The sequence below is a fragment of the Geotrypetes seraphini genome, chromosome 2, assembly GCF_902459505.1.
Source record: "Geotrypetes seraphini chromosome 2, aGeoSer1.1, whole genome shotgun sequence".
Classification (NCBI taxonomy): domain Eukaryota; kingdom Metazoa; phylum Chordata; class Amphibia; order Gymnophiona; family Dermophiidae; genus Geotrypetes; species Geotrypetes seraphini.
Genome location: NC_047085.1, coordinates 518,999,929 through 519,023,680, shown reverse-complemented (window position 1 = coordinate 519,023,680; position 23,752 = coordinate 518,999,929). Strand labels below are relative to the sequence as shown.

At 46.8% G+C, this 23,752-nt stretch overlaps 1 protein-coding gene across 1 annotated transcript in view; it reads left to right on the top strand.

Moving 5' to 3' along the window:
• Positions 1-23,111, top strand: part of LOC117354666 (oocyte zinc finger protein XlCOF6-like) — a 45,390-nt gene extending 22,279 nt beyond the window's left edge. Inside the window, exons 3-4 of the mRNA XM_033932512.1 lie at positions 4,318-4,437; positions 16,928-23,111. Coding sequence (XP_033788403.1) covers positions 4,318-4,437; positions 16,928-18,525 — 1,718 coding nt within the window. The 3' untranslated portion in view covers positions 18,526-23,111. The remainder of the gene's footprint in view (positions 1-4,317; positions 4,438-16,927) is intronic.
• Positions 23,112-23,752: the final 641 nt, after the last annotated feature.

The window sequence follows — 23,752 nt, the reverse complement described above, 5'->3', positions numbered from 1 at the left end:
TTTACTGAAGTCCAGGTATACGATGTCCAGGGACTCCCCAACATCCATTAGGGTGGGAGGGGGAGGGGGGATGAGAAGCTTTTCACTGTAGGTTCGTGGAATGTTAATGGGCTTAATAGTCCGGGTAAGCGTAGTATTGTGTGTAAAGAATTGGCTCGACTGCAATGGGATGTTTGTTTACTTCAGGAAACACACTTGAGGCCTCGAGATGTGGCAGTCTTACGTTCCCCCTCTTATGATCAGATTTGGACTCACCAGGGGTCGACCCCAGGGAAGAAGGTGGGGGGTTTGGGGCTTGTGGTTAATCAAGTTTATCGTGATGGTGCAGGGAGATGTTTAGCCCTTGTGGCTACTTTACAGGGTCGTACCATCACTCTTATCAACCTGTATGGCCCCAATGCAGACCAGGCCAGCTATTTTGGGTCTCTTAAAGCTGATCTGGTTGGTTTGGCGAAGGGCTCTGTTTACCTTGGTGGGGACTTTAATGTTACGCCAGATGTTGTTTTGGATCATTATTATTTTTAATGCATTAGTAATCCTAACTTGAGCAACAAAGCAATCAAGGCTTTGTTACCGTTTGGATCTTTTTTTTTAATTTATAAGATTATTCATTTATTATAACAAATTAAAACTAAGCAATTACAGAGAAGTTCCAGGAAACAAACAAAAAAAATCATACACCAACTTAAATTTCTAGTCCGCATTATTAGGACTGCTCTTAACCCAGTGGGGGAACACATATATAAAATAATTAATATAGAAAACGGGGGTTAGGGGCAGAGCTGGCCCGCGAATAATATTCGGGCTGGTTCTGCCCTTATCCCTGGCTTTCCACGACTATTTTTAGCCCTGTAAGCCCCCCTTAAGCCTTACCTGGTGGTCTAGTGGGTTTTCAGGCAGGAGCGATCTTCCCACGCTCCTGCCCCGTGCAGATCACTCACAGGCTCGAGAGACTACGAGAGCTCAAGGCAGCCATTTCCTGTGAGTGATCTGCATGGGACAGGAGTGTGGGAAGATCGCTCCTGCCTGAAAACCCACTAGACCACCAGGTAAGACTTAAGGGGGGAGGCTTACAGGGCTAAAAAAAAAAGCCCCAAAAATTACAATTTATTTTTTGGTCAAAAATCACGAATAACCAAATCCGTAGATACGGAATTCGCAAATACGGAGGGGGGGAAGTGTAATCGGTTGTCTACAGGCAGGGAATTATTCATCTTCTTAGTATAAATCATGTTTTATTGGCAAATTCATCTTCTTTTATATCTCCTCTTTTCAAACCTCTGTAAATTATCCAATTTAGATTTATCTTGCAAAAATGTCTCCAGTTGGGATGGATCAACAAAAATGTATTTATTGTTCTCGTATGTGACCAAGCACTTACAAGGAATTTGAAGAAAGAATAAAGCTCCCACAGCCAGGACGCGAGCCTTAAGCTGTAGGAACTGTTTTCGTCTTTATTGTGTTTGCTTGGAAACATCTGGGAACACATTTATATTTTGCTTGCAGAACAAGGTCTGTCTGTTTAAAAAATAAAGTTTAAGAACCGCTTGCTTCTCCAATTCGGTTTTGAAGGTGACCATCAGAGTAGCTCTTTTAGCAATATAGCCATTGGATAACTCCAGAAATTGTGATATACTTCTCCTTCCATATTTGCGGTGGATGCGAGCGGAAGATAGCCGCGAATATGGAAAAACCGCAAATAACTTTTTTTGTTGTTTGCCTTTTTTTGTAAAAGTTAGCGGTTTTAGTATTGAAACCGCGAATAGCGATTTTAAGCCTTATAGCAGGCAAGCGGCGATTCCCAAAGCTTTTAGGGCTTATGGCATGCAAGCAGCGATTCCAAAACTTATTTGGCTTATTGCAAGCAAGCAGCGATTCCCAGCGATTTTCAGAGTACAGTAATAGCGATTTTATCCACGCATGCTGCAAAGCAGCGTTTCTCTCTATGGATGCCGAAAAGCAGCATTTTTCTCTGTGCATGATTTTCAGGGTGAAAAATTTGAACCGGCGATTTTGTGGGGAAAGCATGTAAGCAGCGATTTTCAGAGCGAATGTTGGTAAGCGCTAAACTTTTTTATCGGTGCAGTAAAAGAAAAGGAACTTTATTCATGATGTAATTTTTTGGGGGGGTGGAGTCAGCATGCGAATAAGCGAAACGGCGAATACGGAGGGAGAAGTGTATATTGTGATAAGCAGACTATGCCTGCTAGGAGTGTCCCTAGTGCAAGTCCCAGTGCTATGCTAATCCAGACCCTGCCCATAATCTTCCTTATCCACCATTTTCTGTCTCTGAAACTGAATTTCCTTCTAGGGCCTGTAGAGGGAGTAGGAGAGTAGCAGTGGTAGGTTCCCATCCCCCTCTGTGTCCCAAAGTGAATCATTACATTACATTACATTACATTAGTGATTTATATTCCGCTTGTGCCTTGCGGTTCTAAGCGGATTACAATTTATAAGACTGGACATTTCCAGTAGCGGTGCAGTACATAGATTCAAGAATGTGTCAAGATACAATTGTTAATCTGGGTTTTTCGGAGGAACTTGAAAGCTAATAGTAGATTGTGATAAGTTGTTGTGATGAGTAGATATAATAAAGTCAGGATTCTGGTAGGTTGTTGTGATGAATAGAAATAATAATAATCACCGGAAATCCTTTCCACCTGAGGGTTGGGGGCGGGTCTGCAAGCTGCTATCCCTGAAGACTAGGCTCCTAGAGAATCAGAGGAGAGAGGAACAGCAGCAGGAGAGGTCACAGTGCTCAGGGCTGGGAGCTCCTGATAGCAGCCAAACTCCTGAGGCTATGGAGTTTTCAGAGGCTGGAGAAGAAGTACCTTCTAGTCTGTGTGAGGAACTGCTTGCCATGGAGTTGGAAATAAGCCCTGAAACTAGTGCTGTGCTGGCTCCTGAAAGTGCTCCCATGGAAGTTTGTCTCACAAAAGCAAGTATCTAAATGGTTGCTGAAGTGTACTGCAAGTTGTTTTTGCCTGCTTTGTTTCAAGAACTGCATAATTCTGTCTCATGCTAAAGAGTGAATTTTCTCTATGCTGAAGCTAAGCAAGGACTTTTATTTTGAAGTTTTGTTTTTTCCTTTCAAAAGCTTAATAGTGCTTTCTCTTGGAGGAAAGTGTACTGTGGTACGCGGAGACAGTGGGGGTTTGCCCCATGTTACGTGGTGGGATAGTGGGCCTAATAATTGGCAGTTAAGAGCACACTGTCTTTCCAGCATTCAGTTGCTGAAGAAGCCAGTATTACTGCACTGACTTGGAGTTTTGTTTTGGCTGAAAAGTTTTCCTTTCTTTTGTAATGGACTCTAACTGGACTATAATTTGAAAGAAAACTTACCTCTGAGGAAGAGAGATTTTTTGTTGTTGTTTGAATTTGAACTCTTTTTGGTTTCTCAACCAGAGACTGTTTATTAAACCTTGTTTGAACTGTGTATGGGAAGCCTGTTGGCTTTGGTATTTTGATCCTGACAAGCAAGTTACTGGTTTGTTTGTTTTTCTGCTTTGATCATTAAAAGTATTCCTTTCATTAACACTGTGCCTGTTACTTTTGGATGGTGTTCCAGACATTGAACGCTGAAATAACATATCCTTGTGCAGCCCGCAGCGGCTCACAAGAGTTTACTTGTTGCCAGTGATCCCGGGTACTCGGCCTGGAGCTTGCTGGTTACAATATTCAAACTTTGTGAGGATCCAAACTGATCCGTTCCTCCCTCCTCTGATAAAACCTTAGAGCTTCTAGGGATGTAATACAAATTGTCAAGGAGAAAACCTTCGGCCTGATTTTAATGAAGGATATCTTTTAAGGAAATTCTTAGAAGCTCAACTGGAGACAGATAATGGGAACCGTTTGGATCTTTTTAACTTTGCAAATTTGGATTTTCAGCTCTGATAGAAATTAAATTTAAAAAATGAGAGCGACTACAGATGGTGGATGATGATGTGCGGGTTTGCTTGTCGACTACTAAGCCGCATTTTGAGTTAATTTGTACTCAAAAAAACATCCATCGCATTGATTAGCAATTCTATTCAATCTACTTTAGTTTCACCGTTTTTACAATTACCCTTACATAGCTTAAAGAACTTTAAATAACTCTCAAATGTAATTTTTTGTTGGTTTTGCAAATTTAGAATTTCAATTATAATGTGCCACGAAAAACATTTGCTCCGTTTAGCGTGCCGGAGCTAAGAAAATGTTTGCGAGACACGGGTTGAAAGTAATGGCTGACACTTAGGAAATTGTGTGATGTCTTTAATTTGAGGGAATCGAACAATAAATTCTTTGGGGAGACCTAATGCAATTTCTTTTCCCCAGCGACAGACTCTCCTATCATCGATCCTGATATTATATCCCGCATTGAACGAGGGGAAGAGCCGTACGTCAGGGATGAGCCAGCATCAGAGGAAAGAGAAACCGGGAGAAGCAACTGCTCGGGTGAGTGCAGTAATAAGAGGGACTGGGGTAAAACTGCTGAAACTAACTTTAATTCCCAAACCTGAGCATGTGAAGATAAATCTTTTATCTTTCTTTTTGTTTTCTAAATTTTTTCAAACCATAAATCACATGTTACATGTTACAGTGTTCCCCCAGCGCATTTGCGGTTCGCCTCTTCCTGTAGTAAAGTCGGGCTACATCAGTGGTCTCCAACTCCAACCCTTTGCAGGGCCATATTTTGGATTTGTAGGTATTTGGAGGGCCTCAGAAAAAAAATAGTTAATGTCTTATTAAAGAAATGACAATTCTTTAGCACTCTCCAGACCAGTAGAGGTTAACTTTACGATTGGGTATATATCTAATCATGACCAGCAGGTGGAGACTGAAAACAAAACTTTGGGACAGTATATCCTAGCCCCTCCTCTCTATTTCCCTCAGTCTTCTTTCAGTCTCCAGCAGGTGTTGAGTGATCTGTACCCATCTCCCTTGGTAGGGCTGTTGGAATTTGTTTAGAGGTTTATTGTCCCTGTTTTTAGCCGGACGGAGCTTGGACGGACTCTGTTTGGGGGTTCGTCCGACCTCGGGGGTGTCAAACCCGGCGGGTCACGAGCGGGGTCCCTCCCCCCACTTCCTCCACCTCCCCATATTTTTTTAGAGGAGCCTCAGCAGTAAGCCTTGCCCCCTAAATCAAGCAAGGCATATTGCTTCGAGAGCCTGTGGAGTCTGTTCTGTGTAAAAAAAAAAAAAAAAAATCCTGAGGTAGTGCTGGTCTGGAGGGTTGTATCCCTTTAAGAAAACTGTATTTTACTGTATTTTTTCAACTAACCGGCACTTTTTTACAGCTAGGTCGCGTATGGAGCAATGAGCACTTCTAAAGGGAAAAAGTGCTCATTGTGCTCCAGACGCGAGGCACTCGCGGCCGGCCTGTGCAAGCGGTGTTCAGGCCGGTGCGGTGGAGGAGCTCCGTCGGCAGCGGCTGCAGGCGCCCAGAGCTCCCCGCCGATGGTGCCTCGCGAGTCGGCAGGGAACGGTGGAGAAGCCCGGTCTTCTCCGTCCGCCCACGGAGGGATTCCCCAAGCCGCCGACGGTCGGGTTTTAGAGGATTCCCTCTCAGCTGATATTTTGACAGCTGATGCCGGCTTGCCTGTTTTAGCGGCTGAGACTATTCAGGTCTCTCAGCCGCTGCAGGCTATGGAGGGAGCTGTTTTGGCGGGAAAGACGCCATCTTCTCTGTCTGGCCCCTCCATTTTGTCTTCCACCTCAGGTGACCTTCCCCCTGTTTTGGCTAAGCAGGGGCAGGTTTCTGCTGGGTCCCCTGCTGTGGCAGGGAGTCCCTTGGGACCCTCGGGGGGTTTTTCCCCTGATTTTTTCTTTTCATTATGCAAAGCCTATTTTCAGGCGGCTGGGGGTCCCGGTTGCGCCCAGGGGGTCTCGGGGGGTGGGGTTTCCTCCGCGCTCCCTGCGGCTTTGCCTCTCTCGTCTGACGTGACGTCCCCTCCGCCGCCTCTCTTGTCCAAGCGTCCGCGGGTGTCGTGGGACGAGGATTTGTGGTCGGAGGAACGTGTCGGTCTGGAGGAGGACCTGGACCCTTCTGAGGAATTCCAGGACCCTCTGGAGGGGACGGAAGCTGGCGGCGGGTTGTCGGGTTTCCCGTTCTCCAGTGACGAGGCGTCCGTGGTGCGCCTTTTTCAGAGAGATGAGCTGCCTGACCTTATTCAACAGGTTTCTTCGGCTTTGCGTTTTGAGGACGCGCCGCCGGAGACTCCGCGTGTGGGGGACCCTCTGTTACGAGGGATCCGTTCAGTTTCCCGCTCTTTTCCTATGCATCAGGATATTCGGGATATTATTCTTGAGCAGTGGAAAACGCCGGAGACGCCGTTTCGGCTGGCGCGCAGCATGGCTCGCCTGTATCCCATTCCTGAAGGGGATCGGGCTACGTTAGCTTCGCCAGTCGTGGATGCGGTGGTCTCGGCTAGTTCCAAGCGGCATACCGTGCCTGTTGAGGGCGGTTCTGCCTTGCGGGACTCTGAGGAGCGCAAATTGGAGACCATCCTTAAGCAAAATTTTCAAGTCTCTGCCTTTGGGGTCCAGGCGGCTATTTGTGGGGGACTGGTCGCTCGCGCCGTGTTTCGGTGGGCGGAGCGGGTCTTGGATCGCGAGTCTGACGACTGGTCTCTGGTGGATCAGGAGGTAGCGAAGATTGAGATGGCTGCCTCATTCCTCTCGGATGCTCTGTATGACTTGGTGCGGATCTCGGCTAAGTCCATGGCTTTTGGCGTGGCCGCAAGGCGTGTGTTGTGGCTGCGCGCTTGGGCGGCGGATGCTGCGTCCAAAGCTAAGCTTACTAAATTTCCCTTTCGGGGGTCGTTTTTATTTGGAGAGGACTTGGATAAGTTGATTCAGACTCTGTCGGACTCGAAAGTTCCCCGTTTGCCGGAGGACCGTGCCCGCCCGGCGTCTCGGGGTGGTGCGGCCCGGGGGCGTTTGCGGGAATTTCGCAAGTATCGCCCTGGGCGTGGGGCTGCTTCTTTCCAGTCTCCGGGGTTTTCCCGGGGTCGGTTCTTCCAGCGCATGCAGCCCTTTCGGGGGGCCCGTCGGGGGGCAGGGAACCCCTCCGCCGGTTCCCCCGCTTCCCGTCCTGCACAATGACGCCTTGCCGGCGCCCCCCTTGGTTCCGGTGGGGGCCCGGCTGCGCGACTTTTTTCCCAAATGGGCCGAGATCACGTCCGATCAGTGGGTCCTGGAGGTGGTGCGGGACGGTTATGCCCTGGAGTTCGCCCGCTCTCTGCCGGATTTTTTCCTCGCTTCTCCGTGTCAGACTCCGGGGAAGACGCAGGCTTTTCGCCAGACCCTTCAGCGCTTGCTAGATCTCAGGGCAGTAGTTCCAGTCCCCCCCCCGGAGTGGGGCACGGGCAGGTACTCCATTTACTTTGTGGTGCCCAAGAAGGAGGGGACTTTTCGGCCCATCCTCGATTTGAAAGGGGTCAACAGGGCTCTCAAGGTTCCCTCTTTCCGTATGGAAACGCTGCGGTCGGTCATTCTGGCGGTTCAGCCGGGGGAGTTTCTCACTTCTCTCGATCTGACGGAGGCCTACTTGCATGTTCCTATTCGGGCCTCTCATCAGCGTTTCCTGCGCTTTGCGATCTTGGGTCGGCACTATCAGTTCTGTGCGCTTCCCTTTGGGCTGGCCACGGCTCCCCGGACGTTCACCAAGGTGATGGTGGTCGTCGCGGCAGCCTTGCGGTCGGAGGGCATCCTGGTACACCCCTACCTGGCCGACTGGTTAATTCGGGCCAAGTCGTTGCAGGAAAGCTCCCGGGTTACGGCTCGGGTGGTGGAGTTTCTCCGGTCGCTGGGCTGGGTGGTCAACCTTTCCAAGAGTCGGTTGGTTCCGGCTCAGCGTCTGGAGTACCTCGGGGTGCTGTTCGACACCTCCTTGGGGAAGGTCTTCCTCCCAGAGGCCCGGGTGAGCAAATTGCAGTCTCAGATTCGCCTGCTTTTGGCGTCCCGGTGTCCTCGGGCGCGAGATTTCCTCCAGGTCCTGGGGTCGATGGCGGCGTCCCTGGACGTGGTGAGGTGGGCGCGGGCCCACATGCGTCCTCTCCAGTATGCTCTGCTCCGGAGGTGGTCTCCCCAGAGGCACGGGATGGATGTTCCGGTTCCCCTGCGAGGCTTGGCGCGCTGCAGTCTGCGTTGGTGGCTCCGGACCCCTCACCTAGTTCAGGGGGTGGGTCTGGATCTTCCGCAGTGGACGGTGCTCCTTACGGATGCGAGTCTCCTGGGTTGGGGGGCCCAGTGTCTGGGTCACTCAGCTCAGGGAACCTGGTCCACGGAGGAGGCCTCCTGGTCGATCAACGTGTTGGAGACCAGGGCGGTCCGGCTGGCGCTGTTGGCTTTCCACTCCCTTTTGTTGGGCAAGTCGGTCAGAGTCCTGTCGGACAATGCCACGGCGGTGGCTTATGTCAATCGTCAGGGGGGCACCAAGAGCACTCTGGTGGCGCAGGAGGCGGCTCGGCTCATGGTTTGGGCGGAGTCGCATCTTCTGGACCTCTCGGCCTCTCACATTGCCGGGGTAGAAAACGTTCAGGCGGACTTCCTCAGTCGTCACTTCTTGGATCCGGGAGAGTGGTGTCTCGGCGCCGAGGCGTTTCAGTTGCTAGTGCGTGCTTGGGGGCAGCCCCTGATGGATCTGATGGCTACAAGTGGCAACGCCAAAGTACCCCGCTTCTTCAGTCGTCGCAGGGACGGTCTGGCCGAGGGTCTGGATGCTCTGGTCCAACCGTGGCCAACGGAGGGGCTGTTGTATGTGTTCCCTCCTTGGCCATTAGTGGGCAGAGTGCTGCTTCGCATTGTTCGCCATCCGGGGCTGGTGGTCTTGGTGGCTCCGGATTGGCCTCGTCGTCCGTGGTATGCGGATCTGGTGAGGCATCTGGTGGCGGATCCTCTTCCTCTGCCTCTCGAGTGCGATCTTCTGACGCAGGGTCCCATTCCCATGTTCGACCCGTCTCCCTTTTGTCTTACGGCTTGGCTCTTGAAAGGGGCCGCCTGAGTAAGAAGGGATATTCCGTCAAGGTGATCTCTACACTTTTGGGGTCCCGGAGGCTTTCTACCTCTCGGGCTTATGTACGGGTTTGGCGTCTTTTTGAGGAATGGTGCCGAGCGCGGGGAGTGGTCTCCTTTCGCGCTTCTCTGCCTAACATTCTAGAGTTTTTGCAGGATGGCCTGGATAGGGGCCTGGCCTGGTCTTCTCTTCGGGTTCATCTGGCGGCCCTGTCGGCTTTTCGGGGGCTGGTGACAGGTCAGCGGTTGTCAGCCATTCCTGATGTGATTCGCTTTCTTAGGGCGGCCAAGTTGATCAGGCCTCCCATAAGGCCCTCGATTCCCTCTTGGGATCTCAATCTGGTTCTTTCTGTTCTAGTGCGCCCTCCTTTCGAGCCGTTGGATGGCTGTTCGTTGAAGGACCTTACGCTGAAGTCGGTCTTTTTGGTGGCCATTACTTCCGCTAGACGGGTGTCTGAGCTACAGGCTTTCTCTTGTAGGGCTCCCTTCCTGGAGTTTTCGAAGGAGCGGGTTGTTTTGCGGCCTGTTCCTTCCTTTCTGCCGAAGGTAGTTTCTCCTTTTCATGTCAATCAATCGGTGGTCCTCCCGGTCTTGGGTAGTCGGGAGGGTTCTTCTGAGCAACGACAGCTGCGCAAGTTGGATGTCGGTCGGGTCCTCCATGCTTATGTGCAGCGGACCCGGGATTTTCGGAGCTCCGATCATCTCTTTGTGCTTCTGGCGGGTCCTCGTCGGGGGGCTGGCGCTTCTAAGGCTACTATTGCGCGTTGGATCAAGGAGATGATTGCTTCCGCTTATCTTCTGAGTCAGAAGCCGGTTCCGGAGTTTCTCAAGGCTCATTCCACTAGGGGTCAGGCGGCTTCTTGGGCTGAGTCGTCGCTCGTGCCTCCGGTGGATATTTGTAAGGCTGCGGTTTGGTCCTCCTTGCATTCATTTGTTCGGCATTATCGGGTAGATGTTCAGGCGCGTCGGGACGCGGTGTTCGGTGAGCGTGTTCTGGTATCGGCCCTTCGGGGGTCCCGCCCGTGAGAGGGACTGCTTTGGTACGTCCCAATCGTAAAGTTAACCTCTACTGGTCTGGAGAGTGCTAAAGAAGGAGAAATTAGGTTCTTACCTGCTAATTTACTTTCTTTTAGCTTCTCCAGACCAGTAGAGGTCCCCACCCTGTCTGTTGTTGTTGTTGTTGGGGCTGTTGCGCGGGCAGTTTTTGGTTTTTGCTGCGGGTTCTAGTATTTTTCTAGGGCCGGGGAGAATTGAAGAACAGCGGCTGTGGCTCGGCTGGCTTAGCTGGCGAGCTGTGGGGACCTTATTCCTTCGGGAATTTCTCCTCTGCATTTTCCAACAGCATTTTTGGGTATGTTATTTGTTACTCCTTTCGGAGTATTGTTTTTTCTCTCTGTTGTTTTCCAGTTCTTGGTTCTGCTTGGCTATTCGGCAGACTGAGGGAAATAGAGAGGAGGGGCTAGGATATACTGTCCCAAAGTTTTGTTTTCAGTCTCCACCTGCTGGTCATGATTAGATATATACCCAATCGTAAAGTTAACCTCTACTGGTCTGGAGAAGCTAAAAGAAAGTAAATTAGCAGGTAAGAACCTAATTTCTCCTTTTGCATGAGGTAAAACTCTTTATAGTTTATAAATCTTTCCTTTTGGCCAAGTCTTAATCATAATATTGTCATTTATAGCTAAACAGACAGATGATCAAGAAACTGTTTTATTTTACTTTTGTGATTATGATAAACATACCGAGGGTCTCAAAATAGTACCTGGTGGTCCGCATATGGCCCCCAGGCCGCAAGTTTGAGACCACTGGGCTACACCAATCGGGAGCTGCGTGTCAAAGCAGTTTACTGATTGGTGTAGCCTGACTTTACTACAGGAAGAGGTGGTCAGAGCAGACTGCGAGTGATTTTCTTCACCCGCCGGTGCTCCTGCCTCCCCTGCAATTCGGAACCCCTGCGAATTTTGGGGGAGTACTGTACTTCAAAGCCATCCAACATTACCCACATTAAAGGCTACAAATTACTGTAACCACAGACGAGTGGTATATCAAATCCCATATGGTTTGTTTATGTGGGACTGAAGGAGTGAATGGTATAATGAAGAGCTCTCCCAACCTTAGAATTCCCTTAGAGGAGAAGCTTCCGCCCACACACACATGACTGCAGGCAGGCTTTGCCGACTTCAGTAAGTTTCTTTACTAAAGCGCCGTGAAGGTAAGGGGAGGGGGGAGGGAGATAGATTTGGCTATAGGTAGGTAGGGGGCCGCGCGCCCCTTCCCTCCCTTAACTGTGTGGACAAGGCCATTCACCGCTCCATGGGATTGTGGATGGCCTTGTGCCCGCAGTGAGCACTTTTTCCCCCCCACCATGTTATTCTCTAATACGGAGGGAGAATTGTACAGAAAACACTTTAAAAAGTACAACGGTTCCATTTTCCTTTTATGTCAACTTCTGCACAGAAAAGACTTTAATTTTGCCAAGATTTGAAAGATTTGCTATTTTAGATTTGTTTCTTTTGCAACTTAACAGGATACTTTTACAGTTCAGTGCTTTAATTTCACATTCACCTCATCGAGGGCACGATGCAGGCAAGTTACTACATTTGTGTTAACAAATTATACGAGTACGCACAACATATAATATGTTCATATAATGAGTCAAAATGTGTGATCGTGGCACCAAGGTACCCCCCTTTTTTCAAGGCTGTATTGTTTGTTCCCCTGATGAGCCAAACATTGGTGAAACAAGGTCGCTTGTTGGGAAGATTGGAGAAGACGTGACAGCGTCGGAGCTCAAGTCGTCTTTTGTCAGCTAAGTCCTTGAATGTGCCTCTGAGTGACTTTGCCCTTGAAAAGGCTGTATTGTTTGTTCCCCTGATGAGCCAAACATTGGTGAAACAAGGTCGCTTGTTGGGAAGATTGGAGAAGACGTGACAGCGTCGGAGCTCAAGTCGTCTTTTGTCAGCTAAGTCCTTGAATGTGCCTCTGAGTGACTTTGCCCTTGAAAAGGCTGTATTGTTTGTTCCCCTGATGAGCCAAACATTGGTGAAACAAGGTCGCTTGTTGGGAAGATTGGAGAAGACGTGACAGCGTCGGAGCTCAAGTCGTCTTTTGTCAGCTAAGTCCTTGAATGTGCCTCTGAGTGACTTTGCCCTTGAAAAGGCTGTATTGTTTGTTCCCCTGATGAGCCAAACATTGGTGAAACAAGGTCGCTTGTTGGGAAGATTGGAGAAGACGTGACAGCGTCGGAGCTCAAGTCGTCTTTTGTCAGCTAAGTCCTTGAATGTGCCTCTGAGTGACTTTGCCCTTGAAAAGGCTGTATTGTTTGTTCCCCTGATGAGCCAAACATTGGTGAAACAAGGTCGCTTGTTGGGAAGATTGGAGAAGACGTGACAGCGTCGGAGCTCAAGTCGTCTTTTGTCAGCTAAGTCCTTGAATGTGCCTCTGAGTGACTTTGCCCTTGAAAAGGCTGTATTGTTTGTTCCCCTGATGAGCCAAACATTGGTGAAACAAGGTCGCTTGTTGGGAAGATTGGAGAAGACGTGACAGGGTCGGAGCTCAAGTCGTCTTTTGTCAGCTAAGTCCTTGAATGTGCCTCTGAGTGACTTTGCCCTTGAAAAGGCTGTATTGTTTGTTCCCCTGATGAGCCAAACATTGGTGAAACAAGGTCGCTTGTTGGGAAGATTGGAGAAGACGTGACAGCGTCGGAGCTCAAGTCGTCTTTTGTCAGCTAAGTCCATGAATGTGCCTCTGAGTGACTTTGCCCTTGAAAAGGCTGTATTGTTTGTTCCCCTGATGAGCCAAACATTGGTGAAACAAGGTCACTTGGGAAGATTGGAAAAGATGTGACAGCGTCGGAGCTCAAGTCGTCTTTTGTCAATTAAGTCCTTGAACATGCCTCCGGGTGACTTTGCCCTTTTCTAAACCTGAGCAGTTCTGGAGTTGTTTTTTACCAGTGAAAGTATCAAAAGCAGTTTGGATTTGTACCTTTTGGTTCGATACTGCTACATTTAGTCTGAGGCTTTTTCTCCCTCTTTTTGGGTGCATGCTGGGTTTGAAGATCACATGATCACACAACATTTTGACTCATTATATGTTACTACATTTACACTTTTAACTTTCCTTATGGCGTTCAGGGCGTCTTGATGTCACAGGGAGTGTGGGCCCTACAGTTTAACTTTCAGCTATGGCACAGTGTAGGCACTTCGTTATGACGTTCATGGCGTCTTGATGTAACTGGTGGGGGCCATATTGTATGGAAAAAAAGCAGAGAATTCTATTTCTTTTTGTTGTTGAAATAAGGTATACACAGAGAAGCAGGTTAAACTAGTTTATGTTTAAATATCTTTATTAAAGTTTACAAAAAAAGGTGCAAGTAAAAAGTCATAGCAGTGTAATCCAAAAACTCTCACATGTGCACAATTCAAACCCCCACCATCCCTCCACCCCTACCCTCCCCCCTCCCACCCAAAACAGTAGTAACAACCTCCAATAGTCTGAGAAGTGGCATGTGACTCTCTTCACAAGTTCAATAATCGTCCACGGGCCTGGAGTGTAAGGTCCATCCAAAATCGTTCCCAAATCTGACAAGCGGCGACCCTGTCGTCGCTCCAAAGAGGCTTGCACTATCATCAACGATCTCCACTGACTATAAGGCTTGGGATCCTGTAATAACCAGTTTGTCAAGATGGCTTTCTTTCCCAAAAGCACCGTCTGCACTACAAAGGATGTCATCCCTTTCAATTTCGGTGCTGCAATTGTATAATAACCAAATAAAGCTCTGGGCATAGGAGACCAACGTCTGCCCCTTAGGGATGTGATATAGTTGCCCAGATCACGCCAGAATTGGAGAATCAAAGGACAAGTCCAAAGCATGTGACCCAATGAAGCATGAGCCTGTGCGCACTTGGGACAATTATGAGTGAGAGTAATTCCCATCCAAGCTGCCCTTTCAGGAGGAATGTAGAGCCGCAGCACCACCTTCAATTGTAATTCCCAGTGTGTAACATTGGGAGACACTCTCTTGATGGTTTTCAACACCTGTTGGATTTGTTGAGCTGTCAAAGAGCACTGCAGGTCTTCCGCCCAAGCGGCCGCCAAAATGTCCAGATTAGGTCCCACTTTACAATCTCGGAAGCCCATTAAATGAAATTTAAGAGGGATCCTCTGTTGAGCCGATAGACTAAAGAGCTCAGAAAGTGCTTCACGACTGTCCTCCGTAAGATGTTTGACTGGCAAAGACTGGACATAATGTCGTATCTGGTAATAAGCAAATATGTCTGTAGCTGGTAAGTCAAATGTACGACAAAGTTGGAAAGGAAGCCAAGATTCCATCCTCCGAGTACAACTGAAATAAATATCAGAGGCCCTTTACAGCCCATCGTTGAATTGAAACATTTTGCAGTCCCGGCAAAAAATGCACCATTGCCCTGAATAGGTAAATACAGAGAAACCACAGAAGACAATTTAGCATTTTTACAAATCCACTGCCACGTCCGCCTAGCCGGAGCAAAAATGGGGTAATTTGCTACTACCAGGCAGAGCGATGGGTCGGTAACATGTAACATATAACTAACATGATAAGGAGCCAATAATGACAGTTCTATTGGAGTTGCAGAAAAGTGAGAAGTGCCTCTAAACCAGCGGTCTCAAACACGCAGCCCGCGTGCCGCATGCGGCTCTCCAGGTGCTATTTTGCGGCCCGCGGTCTGGATGCGATCAAAATAGCATTTCTCTACCCCCTTCCCTTCCTTTTGGAGCAGCAGCGTGTCTGGCCAGCTCAGTCGATCATTCCGTTCAAAGCCGCGGGTTGGCGGCTCCCCGCGCTATCCACTCCTGCATCAAAAGCATCTCTGACGTCACAACATCAGAGAGGCTTCAGACGCAGACACGGATCTCGCGAGGAGCCGCCACCCGCGGCTTTGAACGGAACGATCAACTGAGCCGGCCAGACACACTGCTGCTCCACAAGGAAGAGAACGGAAGGGGAGGGGAAAGAGAAATGCTTCTGCTGCATAGGAAAGGGGGGCCCTAGGGAAATGCTGCTGCTGCTGCTGTACAGGGAAAGGGAGAGGGAGGGAAAGGGGAAGAGAAATGCTTCTGCTGCACAGGAAAGGGGGAAGGGAAATGCTGCTTCTGTTGCTGCTGCACCCAATTGGGGAAAGAGGGAAGGAAGGAGAAGGAAGACAAGGGAGGGGAGAGGAACAAGAGAAGCCAAGTTCATGGGAGGGAGGGAAGGAAAGGAGATATCAGACCATGGAGGGGGAGGGAGAGATGCCAGGGCATGGGGGAAGGGAAAGAGACAGATGCCAGACCAGGGGAAAGGAAGGAAGGAGGGAGGGAGGGAGGGAGAGAAAGGAAGGAAAGAGATGCCAGACCATGGAAATAGGACGGAAGAAGAGAGAGATAGGAAGGGAAGGTAAGACATGGAAACGTAGATTTTGAAAAGAAAGCAGAAAAATTGATCATTAAGTTAATGCCAAAGATGGATGCAAGGCAGGAAGTGAAGACGGAGAGAAAAACAGTCAAAGGACAAGAAGGCCCTGGAAACATAGTTGAAAGCACAGAAAAATAAAGTCACCAGACAACAAAGGTAGGGAAAATGATTTTATTTTCAATATAGTGATTGAAATGTGTCAGTTTTGAGAAAGAAAAGATATTAAACTTTAAAAGTGATGGCTTCAGAAAAAATAGTTAATGTCTTATTAAAGAAATGACAATTTTGCATGAGGTAAAAAACTCTTTACAGTTTATATATCTTTCCTTTTAACTGTTAGAGGAAAGTTTTATAAACTATAAAGAGTTTTACCTCATGCAAAATTGTTATTTCTTTAATAAGACATTAACTAGTTTTTCTGCGGCCCTCCAAGTACCTCCAAATCCAAAATGTGGCCCCGCAAAGGGTTTGAGTTTGAGACCATTGCTCTAAACCAATCATTAATGTCTCGCATCTGGCAGGCCAAGGCATACCAAGGTTAAACTAGTTTAAATGTACTGAAAGCAGAGCAGTTCTTGTACAATCCCTCTTTAATCTGAACAGTAGGGTTGTGCATCTCATGCAGCTATAATCTGTAGGGAACTCAAAAAAACAAACCTGAGCCCCTCCACTTGGTCCACCTCCTGTGACTTACTCCCTGAAGTCCAGTTTTGTTTCCTACAGCTAAAACTGTAGGAGCTCATCGTGTTTTTACTTTCTTAATATTTGACGTGGGTCTTGCCCTGGTGCTGCGGATTCACCCTGCGGGGACAGCAGATTTTATGGAAAAAGTCTGCATCTGAGGGGGTTACTCTCGGAAAAGCACACTTACTTACCGTAACAAGTGTTATCCAGGGACAGCAATCAGATATTCTCACGGATGGGTGGCGTCATCGACGGAGCCCCGGTACGGACACTTGAAAAGTGAATTGCAACTTTAAGCTTAGAAAGTTCACGATTAACCCGCACCGCGCATGCGCGAGTGCCTTCCCGCCCGACATAGGCACGCGGTCCCTCAGTTTTCTAGTTTCCGCGTTTTTCAACACCTGTTGAATTTTTTTCTCTCGCTTGCCTTCCTGCTCTCGCGGATTGTGATTTTTTTGTCACAGTTCTTTCGGGTTTTTAAAAAAATGTTTTTATCTGGATCAAGTTTTTAAAAAAAAAACCTCTTTTTTTTTCTTTTCTGTCACGGGCTTTTGCCCAGCGGGGGCTTATGGACTCTTTTCGTGAGCTGACGTGGGGCAGGAAGGCACTCGGTATAAGCCGTCTCAAGACTTAAAGTGATACTACATTTTTACACTGTACATACCAGGCTGCCTGTATTATGTCACCCGTCTGTGAGAATATGCTGCCTGCTGCTCCTAGGTTAACCAGTCCTTATAATACACAGAGGTAATATCTTAGAACCCACCACTGTTTTCTAGCATATGATTAATGCCTTCTGTTTATATCTAACAGATCATCAGATCACACAAGAAAGGACGAGAGAGAAAAAGCAAGGAGAAGATCCTGTCGAAAGAGACCAAATCCAAAGACAATTAAAAAATGTCTGTGAGAATATTTCCCAGGGAACGGAGAGGCTTACCATCCAGAATTGTAAGCAAGAATCAATGGATCAGAATGAGCCTACAGGAGACTCAATGGATGAACACCTGGCAGAGAGGCCCTTCCAAATTAATAATAGTGATAAAGTGACTTCTTCTTGGTGTGTTCTTCCTGTCCTCTTCCTGTGGTGCAATTTAGAACCTGCACCTAGTGTAGAAAAAGTTGAAACTCCTCTTATTTGTCCTAAATGCGAAAAGAGCTTCCTCTCGTTTTCGGAACTCCAAATGCACACAAAGAATCATGAAAACGAGAAACCGTTTACCTTCACTGAGTGTAATAAAAGCTTAACTCAACCTTCAACTCTAAAAATTCAGCAGCCTCACACCGCAGTAAAACCATATACATGTACTGAGTGTAATAAAACCTTCGCTGGGCTTTCAAAGCTACAAATTCACCAGAGGATCCACACCGGAAACAGACCATATACATGTACTGAGTGTAGTAAAACCTTCACTCGGCTTTCACATCTAAAAAACCACAAAATGATCCACACAGGGCACAAACCGTATACATGTATTGAGTGTAATAAAAGCTTCGCTCAGCTTTCACACCTAAAAAGACACACAATGACCCACACAGGGCACAAACCATATACATGTGTTGAGTGTAATAAATGCTTTGCTGAGCTTTCACATCTAAAAATGCACCAGAGTAGCCACACGGGAGCCAAACCGTATACATGTATTGACTGTAATAAAAGCTTCGCTCAGCTTTCAGATCTAAAAGTTCACCAGAGGATCCATACGGGAGACAGGCCATATACATGTATTGAGTGTAATAAATGCTTCATTCAGCTTTCACATCTAACAGTTCACCAGAGGAGTCACACAGGAGCCAAACCATTTACATGTACTGAGTGTAATAAAAGCTTTACTCAGCTTTCACATCTAAAAGTTCATGAGAGGATCCACATGGGAGACAAACCATTTACATGTACTGAGTGCAAGAAAAGCTTTACTCAGATTTCAAATCTAATAAGACACCAAATGATCCACAGAGGGTACAAACCATTTGCATGTACTGAGTGTAATAAAAGCTTCACTCAACATTCATGTCTAAAAAGACACCGAAAGATCCACAAAGTGAACAAGCCATATTCATGTACCGAGTGTAATAAAAGCTTTTCTCGACCTTCAGATCTAAAAGTTCACCAGAGGACCCACATGGGAGACCAACTATATACATGTACTGAGTGTAATAAAAACTTCATTTGGCTTTCGGGTTTAAAAAGACACAAGACGGTCCACACGGGGGCCAAACCATATACATGTACTGAGTGTAATAAAAGCTTCGCCCAGTTTTCACATCTAAAATCTCACAAAATGGTTCACACCGGACAGAAACCTTTTACGTGTACTGAGTGTAATAAAAGCTTTACACGGCGTTCAGCCTTAAAAATTCACTACAGGATCCACAGGGGAGAAAAACCATATGCACTTACTGAGGGCTAAATTCTATATATAGCACCCCGACAATCGATGCTGAAAAAGAGCTATTCTATAAGCGTAAAGATAGGCGTGGTTTATAAAGCACACTTACCGTAACAGGTGTTATCCGGGTACAGCAGGTAGATATTCTCACATATGGGTGACTCATCCACGGAGCCCGGCACTGACAGTCTGACAAGTGAACTGTCACTTTTTAAGTTTGAGAAAAATTTTGCGACTGCCCACACCACACATGCACGAGGACCTTCCCGCCCATCAAGGTGCGAGACCCCCCTCAGTTCCGTAAGCAAGCTAAGAAGCCAACCAGGGGATGTGGGTAGGATGTGAGAATATCTGCCTGCTGTCCCTGGATAACACCTGTTATAGTAAGTAACTGTGCTTTATGTTAGGACAAGCAGGCAGCATATTCTCACATATGGGACTCCTAGTGTACTGAAATGGGATGGCGGGAGAATTGGCCAATTAAGAGAATAAATTTAGTAAAAACTGCTTGGCCGAAGTGACCATCATGTCTGGAAAAAGATTCCAGACATTAGTGAGAGGGGAAGGTATGCACTGAGGACCAAGTAGCTGCTTTGCAGATTTCATCAATGGGAGTGGAATGCAAAAATGCTGCCAAAGCTTGGACCTTATGCAGCCCACCCTGAGCATAGCAAAAAGAAATATAAGCCACCAGCCATATAGAAATAGTTCTTTTGGTTATAGGCTTGCCCAGTATGTGTCAAAGGAGATGAACAGTTGAGGAGATGTTCTGTGAGATCAAGTCCTTTCTAAATAATAAGCCAAGGCTCGCTTATAGTCCAATGTATGAAGAGCGGTCTCACCAGGTTGTGAATGAAGTTTTGGAAAGAAAACTTAACAATAGAGTGGTTGAGATGAAACTCCGAGACCACTTTTGGTAGGAATTTTGGATGAGTGCGGAGAACCACCTTATGGTGAAAAACTGTAAAAGATGGGTCTGACATCAAGGCTTGAAGCTCACTCACTCGCCTTGCAGAAGTGATGGAGATTAAAAATCCACTTTCCAAGTGAGGAATTTAGATGAACCAATGACATTGGTTCAAATGGAGACTTTATAAGTCTGGAGAGAACAAACATTAAGATCCCAAGCCACTAAAGGTGGTTTGATGTTGAAAAGACCTCTCATAAATCTAGAAACAAGAGAATGTGAAGCCAAAGAATTTTTGTTGATCTGAATATGGAATGCACTGATAGCACTAAGATGAACACTGACTGAAGTGGTTTATAGACCCGAGTTGGATAAATGTAGAAGGTATTCCAACACTGAAGAAACGGAGGAGGATGAAGAGCACACCATGCTGAAAACCACATCCACTTCTGGTAACATTGCTGAGTGGAAGATCGCCTGAATGCATCTAAAATGTCTCTGACAGGATTAGAAAGATCATTGACCAATGGCCTTGTGTTTGGAGACCATCCAGATGAGCACTCCACGGATATATGGAGGAGTCCGTTGTGAGAACTTTCTGATGTGGCGGTATTTGAGATAATAACCTTCTGGAAAGATTGGAAGAATTCATCCACCACTGAAGAGGCTGACGCAGTGAAAGTGTGACAGTAATCTGGGAAAGAGGATCAAGAGCCTGAGACCATTGAGATGCCAGAGACCACTGAGCTGTCCTGAGAGAAGTCTGTGAAAGGAGTAACATGGACTGTGGAAGCCATGTGACCCAAGAGTCTCATCGTGTGTCTCAGATGGTTGGAAGATGAGAAACTTTATTGCAAAGTTGTATGAGGTTGTCTTGTCTTTGCTGGGGTTGAAATGCCCTGAGTTCAACAGTGTTGAGCAGGGCTCCTATAAACCGAAGAGTTTGAGAGGGTTGAAGTTGTGATTTGGGGAAGTTGACCTCGAACCTCAAAGGTTGAAGAAAAAGGATTGTTGACTGAGTTGCCAAGCACACACCTTGGGGAGAAGTGTCTTTTATGAGCCAATTATCACAATAAGGAAAGACTTGAAATCTTTGACTTCTTAGAGCGGCTGCTCTGATGACAGCACTTGGTGAAGACCCTTGGAGAGGAGGTCAAGCCGAAGGGCAGGATCTTGTATTGAAAATTGGATGATCTGGAACAATGATTGGATGATGAGCAGCATCGAGAAGAGGAATGACGCCTCACAGGAGATGATCAATGCTCCCCTGAATAGCTGGCATTGGTACCTTCAGGTCATAACACTATGCTCAAGCTGGGCCAGTACCGAGGGAATAGTACCGAAGCTGGGCCAGTACTGAGGCTGTCATCGGCAGCAGATTGAACACACTACTTCGCTCCCTCTGGAAAAACTCATCAAGTCTTTCCTGAAACGATGTCACTGGTTTCGAAGACTGAACAGCTGGTACCAATGGTGCAGCAGGTTGACTTGGTGTTGGGTGACCATGACAAGGAAGCACACCTTGGAGATGAGACAATCTGCAAAGCTAGGGAGCGGTGATGTCGTTTGGTCTGCATCGACTGACTCGATGGTGTAGAGACCTGTGACGCTTGTTGGGAAGTGGAAGGCTTCTTAGCAGGCTTTCCCGATACCGGTATATCCTGCGACGTCGATGACTATGTAAACTTGGCACCTTCCATGAACGTGCTGTAAAAACTGCTCTAGAAAAAAGAAAAGCACAAATGAAGCAAAAGAAAACTGAACTGAAAAGATAGCAACCCAAAGAAAGTCGATAACCCAACATGACGCCAAGAGTCCCTCACATGAAGAAAGGGGAGTGCCTCGACAGAAAGTTTTTCTTTTCTTTTGTGGTGGGTTTTTTTTAACCATGGACTGGAGAAAAAAGACGCGAAGCGTGAAGGCAGAAAAAAAAAAAACTGAACTAAGTTCAGGAAAAAAACAAGCTTCGCTCTGCAGAAAACGAAGAACTGAGGGGTCTCACGCCTTGGCGGGCAGGAAGGCACTTGTGCTTGTGTGGTACAGGCAGTCGCAAAGTTTTTCAAACTTAACGTGACAGTTCACTTGTCAGACTGTCTGTGGATGACGTCACCTGCTTGTCCTAGTATAAAATAGCATTTAACATCGGGGAACTGTGCCAACAGCAACACATTAACATGGTACAAATGCCCATTCCTACATATAGGTGCGAGTGCCTTAATTCTGTAATTATGTGTGGAATTTAAAGGAATGTCCCTGATCTACCCATGACCTGCCTATTTCCATGTAACTTTGACTCGCATGCAAGTATAGGTTCGGCTCCTGCTTCTAAAGACACGTGCAAAACCCCTAATTGATTCTAATTGACACCAATAATTATTTGTTAAAATGTCAATTAGTTCTACTTAGCTTGTTATTCAGTTAAATTCTGTATGCAGTTTTGGGGGATTTTTATAGAATTAGAGGACGAGTATAAGAAAAGCTGCACGAACTGTTTTGCGGGGGGATGCACACCACGGCACAGGGGTGTTGTGAGCTGGGGCGTGCTAAGTCGTATATCATATGAAGAAGCATTTTAGAAAGGGCGTCGGACTTGGAATATATGCTAGCAACCTGGAAGACATGCAAATGCTTGTGTGTGTGTGTATATATAGATATGAAGTGCTCAGACCAATACCCTTTGATTCAGTGATTTCACCAAACTGGGGTATATTAGGGACCATCACATCACTTCATTGTCCCTATCCCGCTCACTGCCACATTACTAATATAGCAAGAATGTTAAATATATAAAAGTCACTTATCTTGAAGAGCAAATAAGTGGGCTGGGCGGTCAAATCGTTGAACCTCCAGCGGTGTTGAAATAAAGTGCTTCGTGCAAATAAGTGCAAACCAGTGAAGATACTAAAATCCCATAAAGTGCTGTTGCTATGCCTTGCCCCCCGACTCGAGTTTCGGGTTCTTCGTCAGGAGGGGACTCTGTTAAAAATACAACTTTAATTAAAACCAAACTTAAAATCTAATTTCAAATGCCTTACTGAATCAACTCTCTTTATATAATTATCAGTATAACCTACATTATCAAACTTTAATACTTGAAAGGCGTTCTAAACCGGGAACGGCACCGGAAAAAGTGCAAACTAAGGAAATGCCCTACTACCGACTTTATATGTATCTTGACACCTCCCCAACTATGCTATCAAGTTACCCGGAAATGACATCAGTTTGCTCACGTCAAAAACTACTCTCTACATATTTAACCATTCGATTTCTGAATTTAAACCAAACTTATCTTCAAGATAAGTGACTTTTATATATTATGTGGCGGTGAGCGGGATAGGGACAATGAAGTGATATGATGGTCCCTAATATACCCCAGTTTGGTGAAATCACTGAATCAAAGGGTATTGGTCTGAGCACTTCATATTAAATATAGAGATTTAACTGAGAGCTGTGATTAATTTATGAATTGTATGATCTTCATCACAGAATAATATCAGTTATCTCCCCATTAATTACCGTAGTGTATATATAGATATACATATTTCTCTTTTTCTGATTGTGTGAAATAGGTTTGTCCTATCAAGTTTATGATGTTCCTTTTCTTTGTAATTATTTAATTATATTTATAATGTAAACTGCTTAAATCCGTGTCAGCTTTGTGGTGTATCAAATTTCAATAAATTGTAAAATTATAAATTTCTATTACAACAGACGCTCTATTCCTGAACCTGTGGTCATCAACCTCTTTCTCGCCAGAACTCTGGGAAGCAGCTTCATTTGCATACGTTTTTGCCCTTCTCCCTTACCGCTGAGCTGTCCTTTGACCCCCCCCTCAGTTGTCTTCCTACAAGCGAGATCACAGGAGCTTGTCTTTTCTGCTCGTGCTTTCATCTAAATTTGGATTTTTGTTGCCAAGTTTGCGAGGCTTTCGGTGCTGCAGAGGGCCTCCTTTGAAGGATAGCTCTGGCTGCGGAAGAGCGCAGACTGAGGTCGAGAGCCTGCTTTCAAAGGGCAGCCTGCACTAACAGGTCAGGGGCTCGGGGACCATTCCCTTGGGAGCAAGGCTTGCCCCAGGTTTGTTCACAATGGGCTTGGGCACAAGTTGTGTGGTGGCTTTTTCCAGGATCGAGGCCGACTACGTTTCTCCCCCTGTTTGAGTGCGCTTTCTCTTGTGGGAGCTGAGGTCTCCGGTCGGTGTGTTGGACTTGAAAGGCAGAAGATGGAAGCAGTCCGGATTCTAGGCTTCTTGAGGCAGAGTTCTCCTTGTAAGCTGTTTATGGTTTCCATTCTTGTAGCTCCTAGTTCACAGCATGGCACAGTGAGTAACAGCCTGACAAACCA